At 38.5% G+C, this 17,387-nt stretch overlaps 1 protein-coding gene across 1 annotated transcript; it reads left to right on the forward strand.

The window, feature by feature from the left end:
- The first annotated feature begins 2,267 nt into the window (after positions 1–2,267).
- Positions 2,268–13,001, forward strand: LOC140227943 (group 3 secretory phospholipase A2-like). Its single transcript, XM_072308326.1, has 4 exons — positions 2,268–2,340; positions 3,073–3,217; positions 3,530–3,865; positions 12,731–13,001. The coding sequence occupies exons 1-4, from the start codon at positions 2,268–2,270 to the stop codon at positions 12,999–13,001; spliced, it is 825 nt and encodes a 274-aa protein (XP_072164427.1).
- Positions 13,002–17,387: the final 4,386 nt, after the last annotated feature.

A 17,387-nucleotide genomic window follows, 5' to 3' on the forward strand; every position in this document is an offset into this window, starting at 1 on the left:
TAACACATAAGAATCAATTTCATCACAGCCTGGACTCTTGTTATTTTTAAATGTTAAAACAACATCAAATAATTCTTTTGGCTTTATAGGTTTCATGAAAAAAGAAGCAGAAGACTTTCTAAAACAAAAGTAATCATTGAATTTTCTGGATGTATTCGGTATCTTATCTACTATATCGGATCCAATAAACCTGAAGTAATCATTAAACAAATTAACAATTTCTTGAGGATCAGATATGTCCTTATCATTGTGTTGAAGATGTATATATTGCACTTTGTCCCTTGTTTTATTCAAAATATCATTTATTATACGCCATGTCCCTTTCATATCCTTACATACTTTATCAAAGCGGCTTTTATAATAACATTTCTTTTGTTGACGAATACAACGGGAAACTATGTTTCTGTATTGGGTATAAACCGATTTCCTATAATCTGTGGGGTTCTTCATGTATTTACGATACAAAATATGTTTTTTTCTGCACATTCTTTTCAATTCTTTTGTAAACCATGGATTTACATCTGTTTTTTTTATACAATACTTCTTTCTGAGGGAAACATTCATCATAAACAGTAGACAGTTTAGTCATAAAAATATCAAATCTTCCGTCAACATCATTACTTTCATTTATATCGTTCCATTCTACAGATTGTAATAAACTATTGAATCTATTAATACTATTATCATCTACAAAACGTTTACATAAATTAAATTGGGAACATTTATCTTTTTGATGATTGACAATTGCAAATACACTTAAATGATCACTAACATCATTTACAAGAATACCACTTTTTAAAATATTTTCAACATTGTTAGTGAATATATTGTCAATGAGAGTAGCCGTCTCTTGAGTTATCCGTGTCGGCCTGAAAGATTTCAAGAGTATCTGCAATAATGCATCTCATACAATACTGTTAGTATACAAATGATGCACAGGATAGAGTGTGTTAGTGAAGGTGCGGCGCGCTCGAGAGTATTGACAATGGTGCGACATGCACGAGGCGCAGCCGAGTGCATGTTTGCAACCGTTGTCAATACTCGAGAGTGCGCCGCACCTTCACTAACGCCACGAAATAATCCTGTGCATCATTTGTTTTATAAAATGGGTTGAAAACTAACAGCATTATTCACGTACCTTTGTGGGTCAATACCAGTCAGCTACATGTAGCACTCGCTCAAAAGTCAAGATGTCCGAAGATGTTTGTCCCAAACATTTACGCACGTCGCACTCGGAAATCCCGCACATAAGTACTGTACGTACGTATAAGAGTATACGTACGCCACGTGTTATGCACAAGAAAGGCCGCCGGCTGTTGTGGCAGCCCGCGGCCCGAACTAGAAGTTGTTATACAGGATTGACAGCGCGTATAGTAGCGCGTGACGCACTTGTAACAACTGATTGAGTGCACACTGCTAGTGTAAACATTGTGACGTACGTCAGGCCAGGGAGGTGGAAGAGAGACTCTTCTTAGTGCATTTACTAAGAAATTAATGCACGCACACGTGACTCATTTCAGTGCTTCCAATTGGCTACATTCTTGAACCCATTTTATAATATATTATATCGTATATATATTCTGGGATAGTTACGTATACCGGTAATATATTATGAAGAGTTTGTTCGCAAAAACCGATAAGTCCATATTTGCCCAATGGAGATATTTGCGATTAAAGGTCAAGAAAAATAAAGAAAATAATAAGAAAATTTTTGCTTCTTTTGACCATAACTTCACAAATGTACCTTTACATGTAGTGACCAATATTTCATTTAAAAGGTATTATTTTGTACTGTATGACAGAGACCGTATAACTTCAAAATCTTCAAAAAATGGACTTATCGGTTTTTGCGAACAAACTCTTCATATATTATTTGAATATATATATATATATATATATATATATATATAACATACATATGTAATCTAAATATATTACTGATACATACCTATATGATTTTTTGAATTTTCACAATTTTCCATACCGTTTCCATGAACGCTATCCCATCTTTAGACACCCTTTAGACATTCTTTAGCTAAAATAAAATAAAGCACATTAATTCTAATTCTCGTTGCCTGATCAGAGAGGATGGTAGCAGTTTTAATGCAAACTTAAATCAACAGCAGCAAACAAAAAAAAAAATACTTCAAGTTTTGGTTTTCCACGAAAGAAAATGTGAAAAATTTTGCACGATATAGCCGGTTTATTTGCTGTGTGGTGATGTGAACTCCCTCGCGTGGACTGTGCAGTCAAATAAAGTGAGACCGATGGTGGATACGGAGAAGGAAATCCTATTGAATCCAGACTTCGTAAATCTTTTACTCATTCAGAGATTTGAAGGTAGGCCTACTGAACAAAGCATGCAGTCCAGCTTTGGAATAAAAGCTTTGAAAGTGGAACACAGCCCTACAAATGCATGGGAAACTATTCGCGACTTGTCACCGTTTCGGCGGCGGGTGTAGGCATCGTACTTACACACTGAACCCGCATTCACCTAGCGGCCTTTCGTCACACACGTGGTCACGCAGATACGCTCGCCGGTTTACGTGGAGCTCACGTGACCAGTAAGTATCGCACGATCTCTGCAGCTTGTATCACAAGAGTTCTGTGGCTTGTATCTGTTTCACAATGGCTCCACCTTACCGCAATCACTACACATACTCTCCCTCTCTTCTCTCGCGTTGTTATATATTTCACTCTCTCTCACACATTGTATTGTGTTTTTCCATTATACTCACTGCTGTCAATCTGTGAAAACATCAGCATGCAGTATTTTCTCGTATCGCAGCTTTGAGATTTTCCGGGAAGGAAACAAAATGATGACTGAGATTCGGTACAACGTGTAATGTACTATCCATCTCAATGAGTTGCCACTAAAATGTATCGATGCCATCAAGTTATTGTCGATATATAGCGCACGTCATCGGAAGGATTAACAAGCCATGGATATCTTACGACGTTCTTCAATCAGTGGATGCAATTGCCTCAGAACTCTGTGTCTCTCCCTTATTCTATTCATTCCATCAATATTCGCTTCTCCATTCGGAAAACTGACTGACTCTCTCTCCATAGACAGCCCGCAAGGAAAGTTTGGCGGGAAGATTGTGATCGAGAAAGCGGGAAGCAGACGACAAGATATCGTCGTTCTTGGATCGAAGATCGCAAGAGAACTCACATGGGAAAGGCCAGATGACGCTGATGCTGTTCGTTTTAAACGGCAAGTGACGGACGGTTCGCTATATATTACTGCTGGATTTGACGATAAAAGAGAAATCATACAATGCGAAGTAGACTACGATGGATATGTGATCAACGAATTCGTTCAGGAAATTGTCGGGCATGTAAACAGCGCTGGTAAAGTTCACAACACTTCGGTTGGTAGGATGATGACGAGAAATGACAACAGTGGTGTAAATGTTGATATCGGCACCCTACTCAAAAATATTTCAAACTCCACACAAAAAGGGCTGGATGGAGTTTTCTTTGCTAATGTTGACAATATCAACAAGTTGCCCCTCTCTCTACAAAGCCTTGTGGATATCGACCTCCTCCTCGAAGACTGCAAGCGTTTACGGAAATTGACCGACGGCCACATCTCGATCACCTCTTCGCAATGGAATGACTCGACTGCGATCGGACATCATCGTCGAGCGCGGCGGAGCCTGATGTTCCCGGGGACGCAGTGGTGTGGACCAGGCAGCACGGCCAAATACCGATTCTCCCTCGGCAAGCACGTTCAAACCGACATGTGTTGTCGAGCTCACGACTACTGCCCACCAGAAATGCAGATTTTGGGATTCGAGACGAAGTACCACTACACCAACAAACAGCTCTTTACTCTCAGCCACTGCGCCTGTGACAAAAGGTACATAGATTTCTGTGAATGTTCTGTCGTGTTTTCTGCACTGCAAAAAATCGGGTGTTAAATGTGAAACACCGAGCTGGTGTTTAATTTCTGGCGCTCATTTGTGGTGTTAAATTAGCTCATTCGGGTGTAACTTCAAAATATAAAACTAATTTTTAGGATCAGTTATTGTTAATTTTTCTTCTTGAATTTGAACTCCAATAAGACTAACAAGAACTTTCCGATAAATTATTTGATTTTTGAAAAAAAGTTGTAAACACATTTACACCACAGTAACACCAGTTGGTGTGGTCTCCTACACTGCAAAAAGTCCGGTGTTAAATATGAAACACCGAGCTGGTGTTAAATTTCCGGTGCTCATTCATGGTGTTAGATTAACACCTCCGGGTGTCATTTCAAAATATAAAATTGTTTTTTGATAGTTTCTTAGTTACTGAATTTCTTGTTAATTCTGAACTTCAACAAGACGATGGAGAATTTTCCGATAAAGTAATTGATTTTTGAAAAAATGTGTAAACACGTTTACACCACAGTAACACCAGTTGGTGTGGTCTCCTATTGAAGCTGGACGGGTGTTGTACCACTGAAATTAACACCACCAATATCAAATCAACACCATGTGGTGTCATTAATGAATTAACTCTAGCGCAGTGTCAAAAATATCACCAGCTACAGTGTCAAATTAACACCACGAAGTGAACACTTTTTAACACCGTCACAATACATTTTCTACACCTGTGGGTGTGGTCCTCTATTGAAGATTGATCGGTGTTAGATTTAACACTCATGGTGTTAAATCTGACACCGATGTTTTTACAGTGTATTGAAGCTGGGCGGGTGTAAACATCAGCAATATCAAATCAGCACCAGCGCAGTGTCAAAAATATCACCAGCTGCAGTGTCAGATTAACACCTTGAAGTGCCAGGTGAACACTTTTCAACACCATCACAACATACTTTCTACACCTGTGGGTGTGGTCCTCTATTGACACTTGATCGGTGTTAGATTTAACACCCATGGTGTTTAATCTTACACCGCTCTTTTTACAGTTTGCTATTGTTTATCATGGCATAGTTGTGGTGATGTAATCATCACTTTGAAACTGATAGTATTTATGATAATGGTTACGATATGATCATTTTTATCAGCACCCTAATCCTAATCCATTAATATATTCATCAAACGTTCTATTCTTTTTCAATGATAGGCCTATGTCTTACTATTCAGTATTGATGTAAATTTTGTTGATTTTTATGTTTTCAAAGAGTGATGTGTGTGTGTGTGAGTGTGTGTCTGTGTGTGTCTGTGTGTGTGTCTGTGTGTGCATGTGTGGAGAATGTTTGGAATCAACCTCCAGCGCCGTGAAAAAAAAAAAAAAAAAAAAATCTGTGGCCCGTAATTTTTAGACATGCAGTTATATACAAAAATAGTGCTACAGTATGTTGCGATCGCCGTGGTCAACAAGTTGCCCCCATCACAGTGTGTTTGTCATGATATAATAAATCGTCTCTGTATTTAGATTATGTTTGTCTATCTTTTGCGCTTCAAAACTATACACAGTGCCAAACACCTCGCATTCCTTGGATATTTTTACTGTAAGGAAATGTATCTACCGCACTGAAGCGCGCGTTCTGGCATTGTTTCAAAACAAAAGAATAGAATAAAACAGTATGTTTTTATCTCTGGTTCAACTGTTGTTGATTTTTTAAACGTGTATGATCGCCATGCTTGTTGACTTCGAGCCGCCATTATTGTCCTTGGGTATAAAACAAACAAGGACCAGGGTGAAAAACCACGCGAAACGAGAGAATACCAAAGTCAAAGTACTTTTGCGCTATTTGTTTACAGTCAGCCTTGATATTAGCAGACTCGATCTTGATGAACCGGTGAAAGATGTCATCAGTGTAAAGTAGTGTCTCTATTATAATACTCCATGGTAGCCTTGTCATTACGGAGAGACATCTGCTGCGTGACCGGATTTAGAAGGGAAAACGAACATCTCAAGGTGAGACTCAATATCATTGGTATGCATGCGTGGGAGTCTCGTCCGGTCTACTAGATGGGATTCTGGACCCGTTTACAGCAGTCATTGTCCTCATCATTATTACGACCCCTGTTGGTTCGCCCCAGGTGACCAGCAACAGTCAGTATAACGATATCAACCAGGCACATACGAGGAGAAGAAGAATTATTACGCACTGAAAGTCATGAAACAAAAATCAGTTTATTACCGGTCTAGCTGATAGGGTCGTGGAACGGGGGGGGGGGGGGGGGCTAGGTGGTCCCCCTCCTCACTTTTGCGGCTCTTATAAACAAAATCCGAGACCAACAAAAAAAAAATGTAATTAAAGAATGACAATAAAACCCATGATTCCCATCACTATTGTCATAATCTTTTCGTGTACGCAGCAAATGAAGATATCTCCGCTATAGCAATGAGAAACATTCGACAACTTTGTTGTCCCCTTATTTACTATGTACTCATTATACTGTCTACCAATACTGCTACCAGTTAACTTCTGATACACTGAGTTTCTGCTCCGCCTGAGACGTCTGCGTCGGAATTCATTTGATTTTATAGCTACACCAGCAGCAATCGTTAGATACGCGCGTGTTTGTGATGCCGTACACATGGATGAATGACGAACATTCTTGAGTTTTAAAAGTTAGTATCACAATAATATACGTCACACTAAACACCAACATTACTATCCAGAAAGAGGCGCCGACAGTCGGACACTGCCCCCTCTATGTACGACGTCCTCTTTCCTTGGTCTCTGGCCAACTGCGACACTGTCATGAATGAAAGGTCGGGCGATTGACGTCATACAGGCGTCCGAGGGCACGTGGTTATCACTTTATTCAGAGAATCTTATGACGCACTTTGCGTATGATGCATGATTCTCCTTCAAGTATAAGCTGTGGTCGCCAAGCAGGAGCGTTTGCCAGACTCCCAGAGACGCCAATAATGAAATAACGAGATGAGGGAGGAGAGGAATTGAAGATGATGACGATAGAAAGAATGAAGAAAGATTGACAGAAGGTGAAGAATAGAAGGTATGAGACCCTGTGGAAGGACAGTCATATTTTGCAGATTTGGCTGAACGGGCAATCCCCTGTTTCTTCATCCTGTTATTACAATGTCATGTATGTATTACATTTGTATATGCCATTCGCATGCAATCTTTATATTTTTATCTGAAGACAGAAATAAAACAACAACAACAACAACATCATCATCATCATCAACAAGGGGGAATAGAAGGAGAAGGGGAGGAAGATTGAGAAAAGGAGAAGAAAAGGAGTAGGATGATGATGATGACCACGAGTGTGAGAAAAAAGGCGGGAAAAAGAGAAGAGGACATACGAGATGAACAGTTGGAGGAAGGAGAGCATTGAGTAATATGATGGGGCATCCCGGCCAGGTGAGATCCCGGATGTCCAAAAGAGTTGAAAGAAAAGATCGCGTAGTCAAACAAACTGACTTCAAAAAGATTTATTGGTATTTTGGTGGCGTTGTAGACGACTGATCAGATCATATTCTCTTTATGACGAGTTAATGATTGGAAACGTAATGGCAGAGTTAACCTTAACCCCTTGATTTATCCTATTCATGATAAATTTCGTGGGAAATGAGTTTTCCGGCTCCGAATCACTACACGAAGGCAAAGAACAACCCTTGTGGTGTAATACTGCAGTGATTCATAAACACACACACACACACACACGCACACACACACACACAACAAAAATAAAGAATAACGACTGAAAAGTTCAACTCTAGCCAAGCTGCTGTGTGTCTGATGTGCGTAAACGTATAGGTATTTTGTATGTGCGTATGTGACGGTATGCTATTGTGTAATAGGTGTTTGATGCGTGTGTTTATGTGTGTTTACATAATGCGTTGAATACAGGTATTTGCCTGTGTGTGTGTGTGTGTGTGTGTACATATATATATGTATATATATATATATATATATATATATATATATATATATATATATATACATATATATATATATATATATATATATATATATATATATATATATATATACATATATATATATATATATATATATATATATATATATATATATATATATATATATATATATATGTGTGTGTGTGTGTGGGGGGGGGATGTTTCGCATGCTGTACATTCATTGCTAATATCACGCTTCCCGTCCCTCCCTCCCACCCCAGCCTGCACATAAACACACACACATACACACACACACACACACACACACATACACAGAATATTGCTCAAATGGCGTCTTCTTCCGATGAACACAAGAAAAACTCATCCTATCTTTGTTATCATCTGTTCCTCCCGGTCTCTGAAGCTATCCCGCCGCTCCAAATGCCATCCAAGAATTGCCACCGTAAGAAAATACGCGAGGCATGCATCACGGATATTGCTCCGGTGTAGCGAATATGTTTATATACCCCCTGACTGGCCTTGGATATAAATACAGAGTGGAATGAAGAGTAATCGGAGGTTCGCGCAAAGTGCGGGATTCCCAAAGAAAACAAACCATTGATTGCTTTTTCCAGAAAGTTGCCCTATGAGCATGGGCAGGAGTCACATCCCATAGTTCTTGACGTCTTTTCATTATTAGAGCTCGCATGTATGGGAGTACCATTTTTGTTTTCGATCGCTTTACTATCTTTCCTTGGCGCCATTTGGAAGAACGCGGGTTGTAATGAATCAGTTCATGTGAATCAGTTCATGTGAAATTGAAATTGCATTTCAATTTTAGAGTCGTTGCATTCTGGCGTTTCATACGAATAGTGACATTATATCGCGTGACAAAAGCTAGTTTGCATCGAAAATTTCAGCTAAGAGCATTGAAACAAGGCTACACTTTTCGCAATTTCCGCTCTACAACAGCTTCAAAACAGGCGTGGATTCCTCATGTTGTTGAGTTCACATGGTCGATGTTGATGGAGCAAGCGTCTCCTTTCCACGCCTGTCATGCCTGTCACTTGAACTTTCCAGGCTCTGCATGCACATGACCTTTTTGCACAACCAAAAGAGGGTAATGCGTGCTCATTATTTTTTGAGCAGCGAAACTGGAATTATGTCATTTGAACTTTTCCTTGTTTTTTCTTCTATCTATATAGTCCCTCACGTTTACCAACACAATCGCAAATATACCTGAATACAGGCTATCACGTATATACACCTGCATGTGCATAATTATATATATATATATATATATATATATATATATATATATATATATATATATATATATGTGTGTGTGTGTGTGTGTGTGTGTGTGTGTGTGTGTGTGTGTGTGTGTGTGCGTGTGCGTGTGTGTGTGAGTGACTTTGGTTGTGTATGATAGAAAAGAGAGAGGTGTGTCTTCTGTGTTCTTTCAAATTCGTTTAAAATGTGAAATGGAGGAAGATTGTTTACCAATCATGGTAAGACATTGGAGGCGATATTACATCATCATCTCGCCTAATTTGCATAATAGTGACGTTGACAAACATCACTATTGTGAAAATTACAATTCCATGTATCTTTCCCTACTTCTGACCATGTCCCATATTTATGAAAATGTCAATTGTTTGTGGGTTGGAATCAACATAATGGAATTTCACTTTAAAGTTTCAGCGTCTAGACGGTGCCTATTCTGCACGAACTGTCACGACCTATTATTCTCAAACCGTGAGATAACCAAAATCTCTTATTTTAGGCTAATTAAATGAGCACGGATATAACGAATGAATTGTGATCAATATTTTTGACGCATGATATGTGTTTGTTAATTCTTTTTTTATCAGTATGTTCATATAGTAAAACGTAATAATATGTCAAATGTCCGTTTGCGATCTTTGATTAAGCTCTTTAAGTGATTTGAATAGCGAGGAAAAAGCGCTGGCTTTGATGGCGTGACTAATAATCTGTGAAACGAACTTTCGTTATTGGTTATGGAAATTGCCAGACCTTTTAAGTGAAGATAGTTGTTATCATCGTGAATTGAATGCAAAATGACATTTTGCCCTATGCCAGACAATCTTCTCAATCAAATCCGTGAATGCTCAACAATACTCTGTATACAAGCATAGCTTTTTGATTCACCTACAGAGAAAAATAAACGCATCTTCATGCACACGACTCAAGCCTATTAGCAATGATTTCGGTCCAAAGTTTGTGCACGGAAGTTGAGAGGTCTTCTTTCAACCTTATTTTAACCATGATATTCGATTGTCACGGATGTGCATAGCCTCAATTATTGCAGCTTCCCAATCCCAAATGAAGTAATGTCCCCCTCGTCCCAGATGAATAAATTAAACCTTGTATTGCTTTGGAAATGATCAATGGTATAGGGCTCACTAACACAAATGCTCTAAAAAACACTGTTGAGGCTGCTCCGGGAATATCGGAGCACGAAACATCAGTTTAATTATTTAACTTTCGTTGATTTATTTAGGGCCTATTGTATGATAATGCTGAAAAATATTAAGAAGAGACGAAAATCCCGCATTACATAACAGGCCCTTGTTCGTCATGTCCTTCATGCAGTCACAGTAGTATAGGCTACCTAGCCTCTGTTTATCTTCTATCACTTTTTTTTTGGGGGGGGGGGGTTGACCCCTTTTAATTTGTTTTATGTAACTATGTCCAGCACCTGCAAGAATTTGGTATTCAATGTATTGTCTTTATTGTCCAGTAGCCACGTCGTCCTTTGTATTTTTGCAACCCCTCTGTTCTCTATTCTTACATAGATGTATTGTGCTCCTCACTCACCAACTTCGTTTCTAAGACGACCCCGCTCTATTGCGCAATCACAGTCCGGGAGAATTACGTCTCCTTTATGTACTTTTCCGTATTCTTGATCTGAGCAGGAATGAATGGAATGAAATAGAAATAGAATCGGCTTTTCTGATACCAATAACAAGGTCTTCCTTTTCTTGAATCGTCTGTAATAGACTCAACACACCGACAAACCGCTGAAACGGTGAAGAAATCTTATAAGCACGATGCGTAATAATGTATGACAGAATCCATCCTGGTTTCTTTTCGTTTTGGTAGAGTTTTATTTTATTTATTTATTCAGTTTTATAAAAAAAAAAAAAGAACAGGGTAGTCACGTTCAGGGCCCAAGGGCCTGCTTTTCAAGTGAGCCCTGTTACAAATAGTCCATATTGCGAGTAAAAATCACATAATACAACAGCAACAAAAAAGAAAGCAAACGAACACCTAGAAACAAGCAAGATGTGATATCTACATAAGTAAAAAAAGGATACAAAAATTAACAAATTAAAAGTAAAAACAGCAGGAGATTACCATATGCAAAAACAAATAAATTATGTTACAAGAATGTACAAAAATAATGGCCAAAAAGTGATATGGCAACGAGTAAAAAGTACACTTTCACACTTTGTTCAAAATATTGAAATATTGCAGGTAGGTTTTCACAGTGTAACGCAAACAAAAAGAAAAGAGAAGAAAAAAGTAGTCGAAACAAACATAATAATGAAAGGTAAAAGAAAAATGTGAGAAAATAGAGATGCGTTATCATACACAGATATAGATGCAAGGATTAAAAAAAAAAAATGTAGCGCATATAAAAATAGTACCAAAGGCAAGATCAGAAATCATATCATAATGTACTAAAAACAATGAGCATTGAGAAACATAATGATACAGAAACAAATGCATACTAATATGTATAAACTCTTAATTGCTCATCATTTTAACATATCAAAAAGCTAAGTTTATATTTGTTGATCGAATTTGTCTTTTAAACCTTTCGAGGCAGTTTGACGATTGAATAAAACTGGGAAGATTGTTGAAAAGAGAGCATGTGTTCTGACTCTAAGGGAATGGTTCATAAAGTGTAGATGATAAAATGATATACTTTGCTGGTATGTTAGAAAGAAATGTTTTTTCAGAAGACTCACCATCATGACATAACGCACGATACTCCGATACACACGCAAGAATGCGTATGGTTATCGTGATTACGATGAGTTACGAATGTTATACAATGTCCATCATACTATCATACATTAAAGGTCCAGTTTACCTTAGGGAGCAGTGATTTCAAAAAATTTCAAAATATCACATTTGATGCATATGTGTAGGTCTGTTATATCACAAAACATCCTACCATATAAAATTTTCTCAATAAAGCCTAAAATATAAGGAGATATCAGTGTTTTTCTCAATAAACCGTAACTGTAGACGGTTTAGTCTGGAAACATTTCTATTATAACTATTGTTCACATTTTGTGTATGTAGCAACACTTAACATCAATAATACGGATTCAAATTTTTACAGTGGTTGTTTCTATCCCTAACTCAAATTTTAGAACCATTTTAAAGCACTAATGCTGGGTTTTTGTTTCATGTGCAAATGGTAAATTATGCCTTTAAGCATATATATATATATATATATATATATATATATATATATATATATATATATATATAATGTGAATGACTGCTGGCAGACGTTGCAGTATGTTCACTTTACCTTTAATTCTCCTGACCTTTCGACCTACTTACAGGTCTTTTTCAAGGCAAAGTGACATACTCCGTGTCTGCCAGCAGTCATTCCTCCGTCACACCTATATCACCTACTTCACCTTATATATATATATATATAATGTATTTATAATTATGGTGTATGTGTGTGTGTGTGTCTGTGTCAGTGTGCGTCAATAGAATGCACATTGTAGGGCCTATAATGCATGTAACTCATAATACACACTTATGATATTTTTTCTTTGGATGCGACATTGCAAGTGAGTGAGACGTGAGATGAATACCTATTCTTGGATGCAACATTCTGATGACTAAAATGGTGATATTGTTACTGCATTTTCCAATTTGATTACAGATTTCACAAGTGTCTGCGCCAAGTCCGTAACTCCGTCTCATACCAAGTGGGCAACGCCTTCTTCAACGTGTTCGGCACACAGTGCTTCGTCGTGAGGAAACGGCGCCAGTGCGTCGAGAAGGGATGGTGGGCGTGGGAGGGGTGCAAGAAGTACGAAAAACTGCCGACGGCCGTGCTCCGAGACCCGAGGCCCTTTCCGAAGTTGACGCCGAGAAACCGAACGCGATCGGGAAATCATCGGAGGCGGAATAAGGTTAAACAGCTGGACTAGTTGATCTACAGATATTCTGAAAGCAATGACCATGCATGTTTTATCCTCCTACTACAAGGTTTAAATATTCTACCAGTTGTATGTGATAGTACAAGACTAGTGTATAAAGAACAGGGTAGAAACTGTGTGAAAACATTGTGTTCACAGTGCATAGAAGCAGTGCTAATAAAATTTCACTCCTAGTACACAAGGATTACACAGTGTCATTCAATATATGACCGCATTGTGTCAATTTCTGTAGCTTTTTGAAATTGTGTGTTCTATTTTTTTCCCACACTGTGAAAATGTTCTCTTATTACACTCAGGTCATACTGCGGTAGCATAGCTTTTTCGTTTGTCTGTTGATTTTTCCGGAGAGATGACTCCAATTAATCACCATGTCGTTGTGAGGTTCGAGGAGAAGGGTTTTTAAAGGTTTGTGTGAGTGCATGATTAATTGTTCCACCATTAATCTTAACCTCGTCAAAACTTGTTGGGACATTCCAACAGCTTGTCACGCAAATGTGCCTAGCTTGTAGCAGGGGCTATTCGCGGTGCTGTTGGCGCGAGAACTGTGATCTACTACTTAATTCGTTTACGATTTTTCGTGATCTATTTTGTAATTGCACACATTTGAAAATAATCTTAATTTTTTCATTTGTAAATGATGAATCTGATCAATCTTTAGGGGTGAAAAAATCAGTGTAAATTCATATTCTACTTTTCCTAACAACATAAGTTAAACATGCAAACATCGTTAAAAATTTATGGTTGAAATTAAAAGTTCAACATATTTCACTCTTCTCGCATAATAAAAAGAACACTTAAACTTGTCCCTTTCAGAAGGCAGAGGGAATAATGTTACCCGTAACACGCATCAGTGACAAGTCGTGAAATTCTCTTTTTAGTTTCCTTGTATCGTTCTACGCATGTGACGTCATGCACTGTAGTAGTCTTCTCATCCAGCGGTGACTGCAAAGACAAATTCATAACTTTTGAACGGATTGTCCGATTTTCCCCAAACTTTCTCTGCTGTGTTCTACTAATGTTGCTGCATTCACTCAATCCACATGTATGAAGGTGGACTTGTCCTTTAATCAATGTCCCTTCATTTTTTCCCCATTGATCGTTATTACTGATCTTTGATTACCATTACGTACTTACCATATAATGTTTGGGAGATATGTCATTAGTACACTAAATTATTCAAATTGTGTTGAATATTTGATAATTTTATTATCTGATTTGAGACATAATACATTATACAAGTATTATGACTCTTGTCTTCATATCTGGGATGAAACACTGATGAAATTGATGAAAGCTTGTGTGAGTTGCAAGCTGTTTCTAAAATGATTTAGTCTTGTCATTAATGTATTGCTTCTGTGTGTGTTGTTGTTGTTGTTCTTGGTTTTTTTTTTCCAAAGAGGCTTTTTCATATTGGAATGCAAATTCTATTGAAATTGCTATTTGTCTCGTTACTTTACTATGAATATGGAACAAGTTGTTTTTTTTTTATTGTAGTTTAATGAATTCATGAACTCATATGCTGCAATAAACAAAAAAAAAAAACCCTAAAAACAGCCATGATAGTATAATCATATACAAGTTACACTGTCGTTTACACGTTTGTCTCTGTGTATGTGTGTGTGTGTGTGTGCGTGTTTGCGTTTGTGAAAAGGTTGGGTTTGCAACTTCGTGTTTCTACATGCTATAGAGCTACCTGGTAATAAAAGTAACAAAAAAGCGAATTCCTCTTTATGTCGAAATTTCTAGAAAGGGACCTAAGTATAACCATGGACCTGATATGACATGGACTATTCACGGCAATCTTTCTTTGATGTAAAGATCGTCACCGACACCTGATTATGTGCATCTTAATGAGTACATTCAGGTGTCTTGACAATAACGATCGTGTAATCATGTATCGTCACTAACAAAAAAAAAATCGTTTCCCTCATGTCAGTCTTGTTTCGCTGATGTGCCTTTTTTCAGACGGAAATGTCTTTGAATAGATACAGATGATGAGGAGCAGCAAACTTGAGATCATTACAAATTTTGTGTCAAAAGATTGGTAACTGCTGATTCGCACATTTTCGCACACGCATAAGACCTTGCCTAATGGCAAGATCTATTCTCTACCATTACCGTCCCTTTTTGCTCTGGAATAAGCTGGAGAAAAGTGAAATATTGAGATCACAAATGACAATCATTCTGCCAAAATGTTAGCTTTCTTTTAAAAACTGCCTGCTTCTCCCAAGCGAAATTGTTTGAGGTATGATTTCCCAGCATACACCACAACTGCACATTCACTTTACTTGATTTTTGTGAGTTACGTATTTTCTTCTGCGCATATAGTTTTAGATTTCTCGAATCTCCGTCTTGTTCTTCTCCCGGCTTGCTGGCGGTGACGATCATGGGATCAAAGCAGTGAAGCATGCTAAAAATGTCTTTGTGGTGCTTTTGAGATGTACGGTTGCATGAATCATTTAACGATATGATGAATGTCCATGTGTATTAGGTCCATGGTATAACCAGGGATGTGTTATAGAGAATGAGGAGTAACAAGGATCTCTCTTTTTTTTTGTACCTAGTCTCCGTGCCGCGGATAATTTATACGCTCTTTTAATCACAGATGTTGAGTAATTCTTGCTATGACAAAAGACAGCACTAATCTTTCCTCGATCTCAACGAACCGAGCGAGCAGCAGCTCGCTGACCCTTGCAAAAATTTCGGCAGCAATGTGTAGATCGAGAACAGGACACGCGAACAGAAATCAGTCAAATACAAATTTGTACCTCTTTACTTTCAAAATTTTATTAAACATCAATCCGAAAGATTTCACATCCAGGTACTAGGCATAAACCCAATGGGCATAATTATGCACAAATATGCGGAAGATGATTAAAACAATATCATTAACTATTTGTGAGATTTACTCCTTTTTTCAGTCCTGAGGTATTGATAACAAGACGATTTGAAGAAAACTTTTGAAGTTCGAAGAAAAAGGAAATGAAGAAAGGATTTTTTTCCGTAACGTATCAAAAAGTCCAATTGGGCCTACAGGATTTCAACATTTCCTCTGCAAATGGAGCTTAAAATAAGTTGTCAAACCAAGAACCGCTTCTTTGGTCTCCGTAACCAAACTTTATGGAAGAGCGGCTTGGACCGGTAGCAGCATGGAACATCAAAGCAAGTGAAATGTTAGGCATTAAGTTGTCATGCTATAGAACTCATGCATCAATTTGCACAACTTGGGATGAGATCCACTCCTCTCTAGTCGGAGCTTAGAGTAAAATAGACGTGTATACTTGGCCTATACTATCATACGTCTATACGGATTGGAGCAGGAAAGTCGGAGTTGCTGTCACGAGGTTCTCGTTCGTAGTGTGAATTGAAAGTCCAAGAGCGCCATCTTTTGTTAAGAGTTTCTCCAACGTGAATCACAAGTGTATTGATTTGATACACTGATCTCTATGTAATGCCAGTCATTATTAATAGAGATCAGTGGGTTGGATAGCTGTTAGATAGAAACGCAAAAGAATGTTCATGTTCCGCATGAACCCCGTAGGAATGGATATAACGTGTGAGTGTGTATACAATATGTCTTGGTTTGTGAGTGTGCATAGGCGGATACTATAGTACTCAGTATTTGATTGGATGAGGTTAAACGTGCAAGGAGTGTGCCTAGGTGTCAATTTCTGATTGTTACCATTAGAGGTAACATACTTTCTTGAGTAGACGAAGAATTTGGATTCCTTGTATTCCTTGATCTTATAAAACATAAAGGCCCTGTCACACCTTTCCGGGTAAGCTACGCGGGCTTGTTGCGAATAGGGATTTTCCAGCACGCAGGAGAATTTTCTGCTGGCGAACAAGGATGTTGGCGAGTTCCGTACTTGCGTCTTACAGCTAGAGGCGTGCTATTTACCTTCTACTTGCGTGTATTCCGTGTGACCTGCGTGAGAGCTTTGAAACCAATCAATTTTCAGCTACGAGCAACATACTGGGACTGCTAAGTACCTGTGGGGGAGTTGCCTGCGAGGTGCTGCCGCCAAGGGCCTCCTACTGGTGTTCTGCGTGTACCTCTGCGGGCAACCCCCGCGGCTCATCCGCAACGAGTTTTGAGCATGCTCATAACCTTGCCACACCGTGTCTTGGGAAGCCTTGCGGGTTGATTTCCGGGAAAAAAATTGCTACCCGGACCTGCCAGCAGTTGGCCCGCACCTGACAGTACCTGGCGCTTATCTCGCCCGTAGGTGCCCGGAGGTGCGCACGCAAGTCCGATTTACCCGCAGCCAAGTTGTGAGCATGACCGAAACTTTTTTATATCCGTTTACTCAATGGACATTGATTTATTTTCAAACGTTACTTCACTTGCTGAGACTCATACAAGTTTGTAATTCG

This window comes from Diadema setosum, chromosome 4, assembly GCF_964275005.1.
Source record: "Diadema setosum chromosome 4, eeDiaSeto1, whole genome shotgun sequence".
Classification (NCBI taxonomy): domain Eukaryota; kingdom Metazoa; phylum Echinodermata; class Echinoidea; order Diadematoida; family Diadematidae; genus Diadema; species Diadema setosum.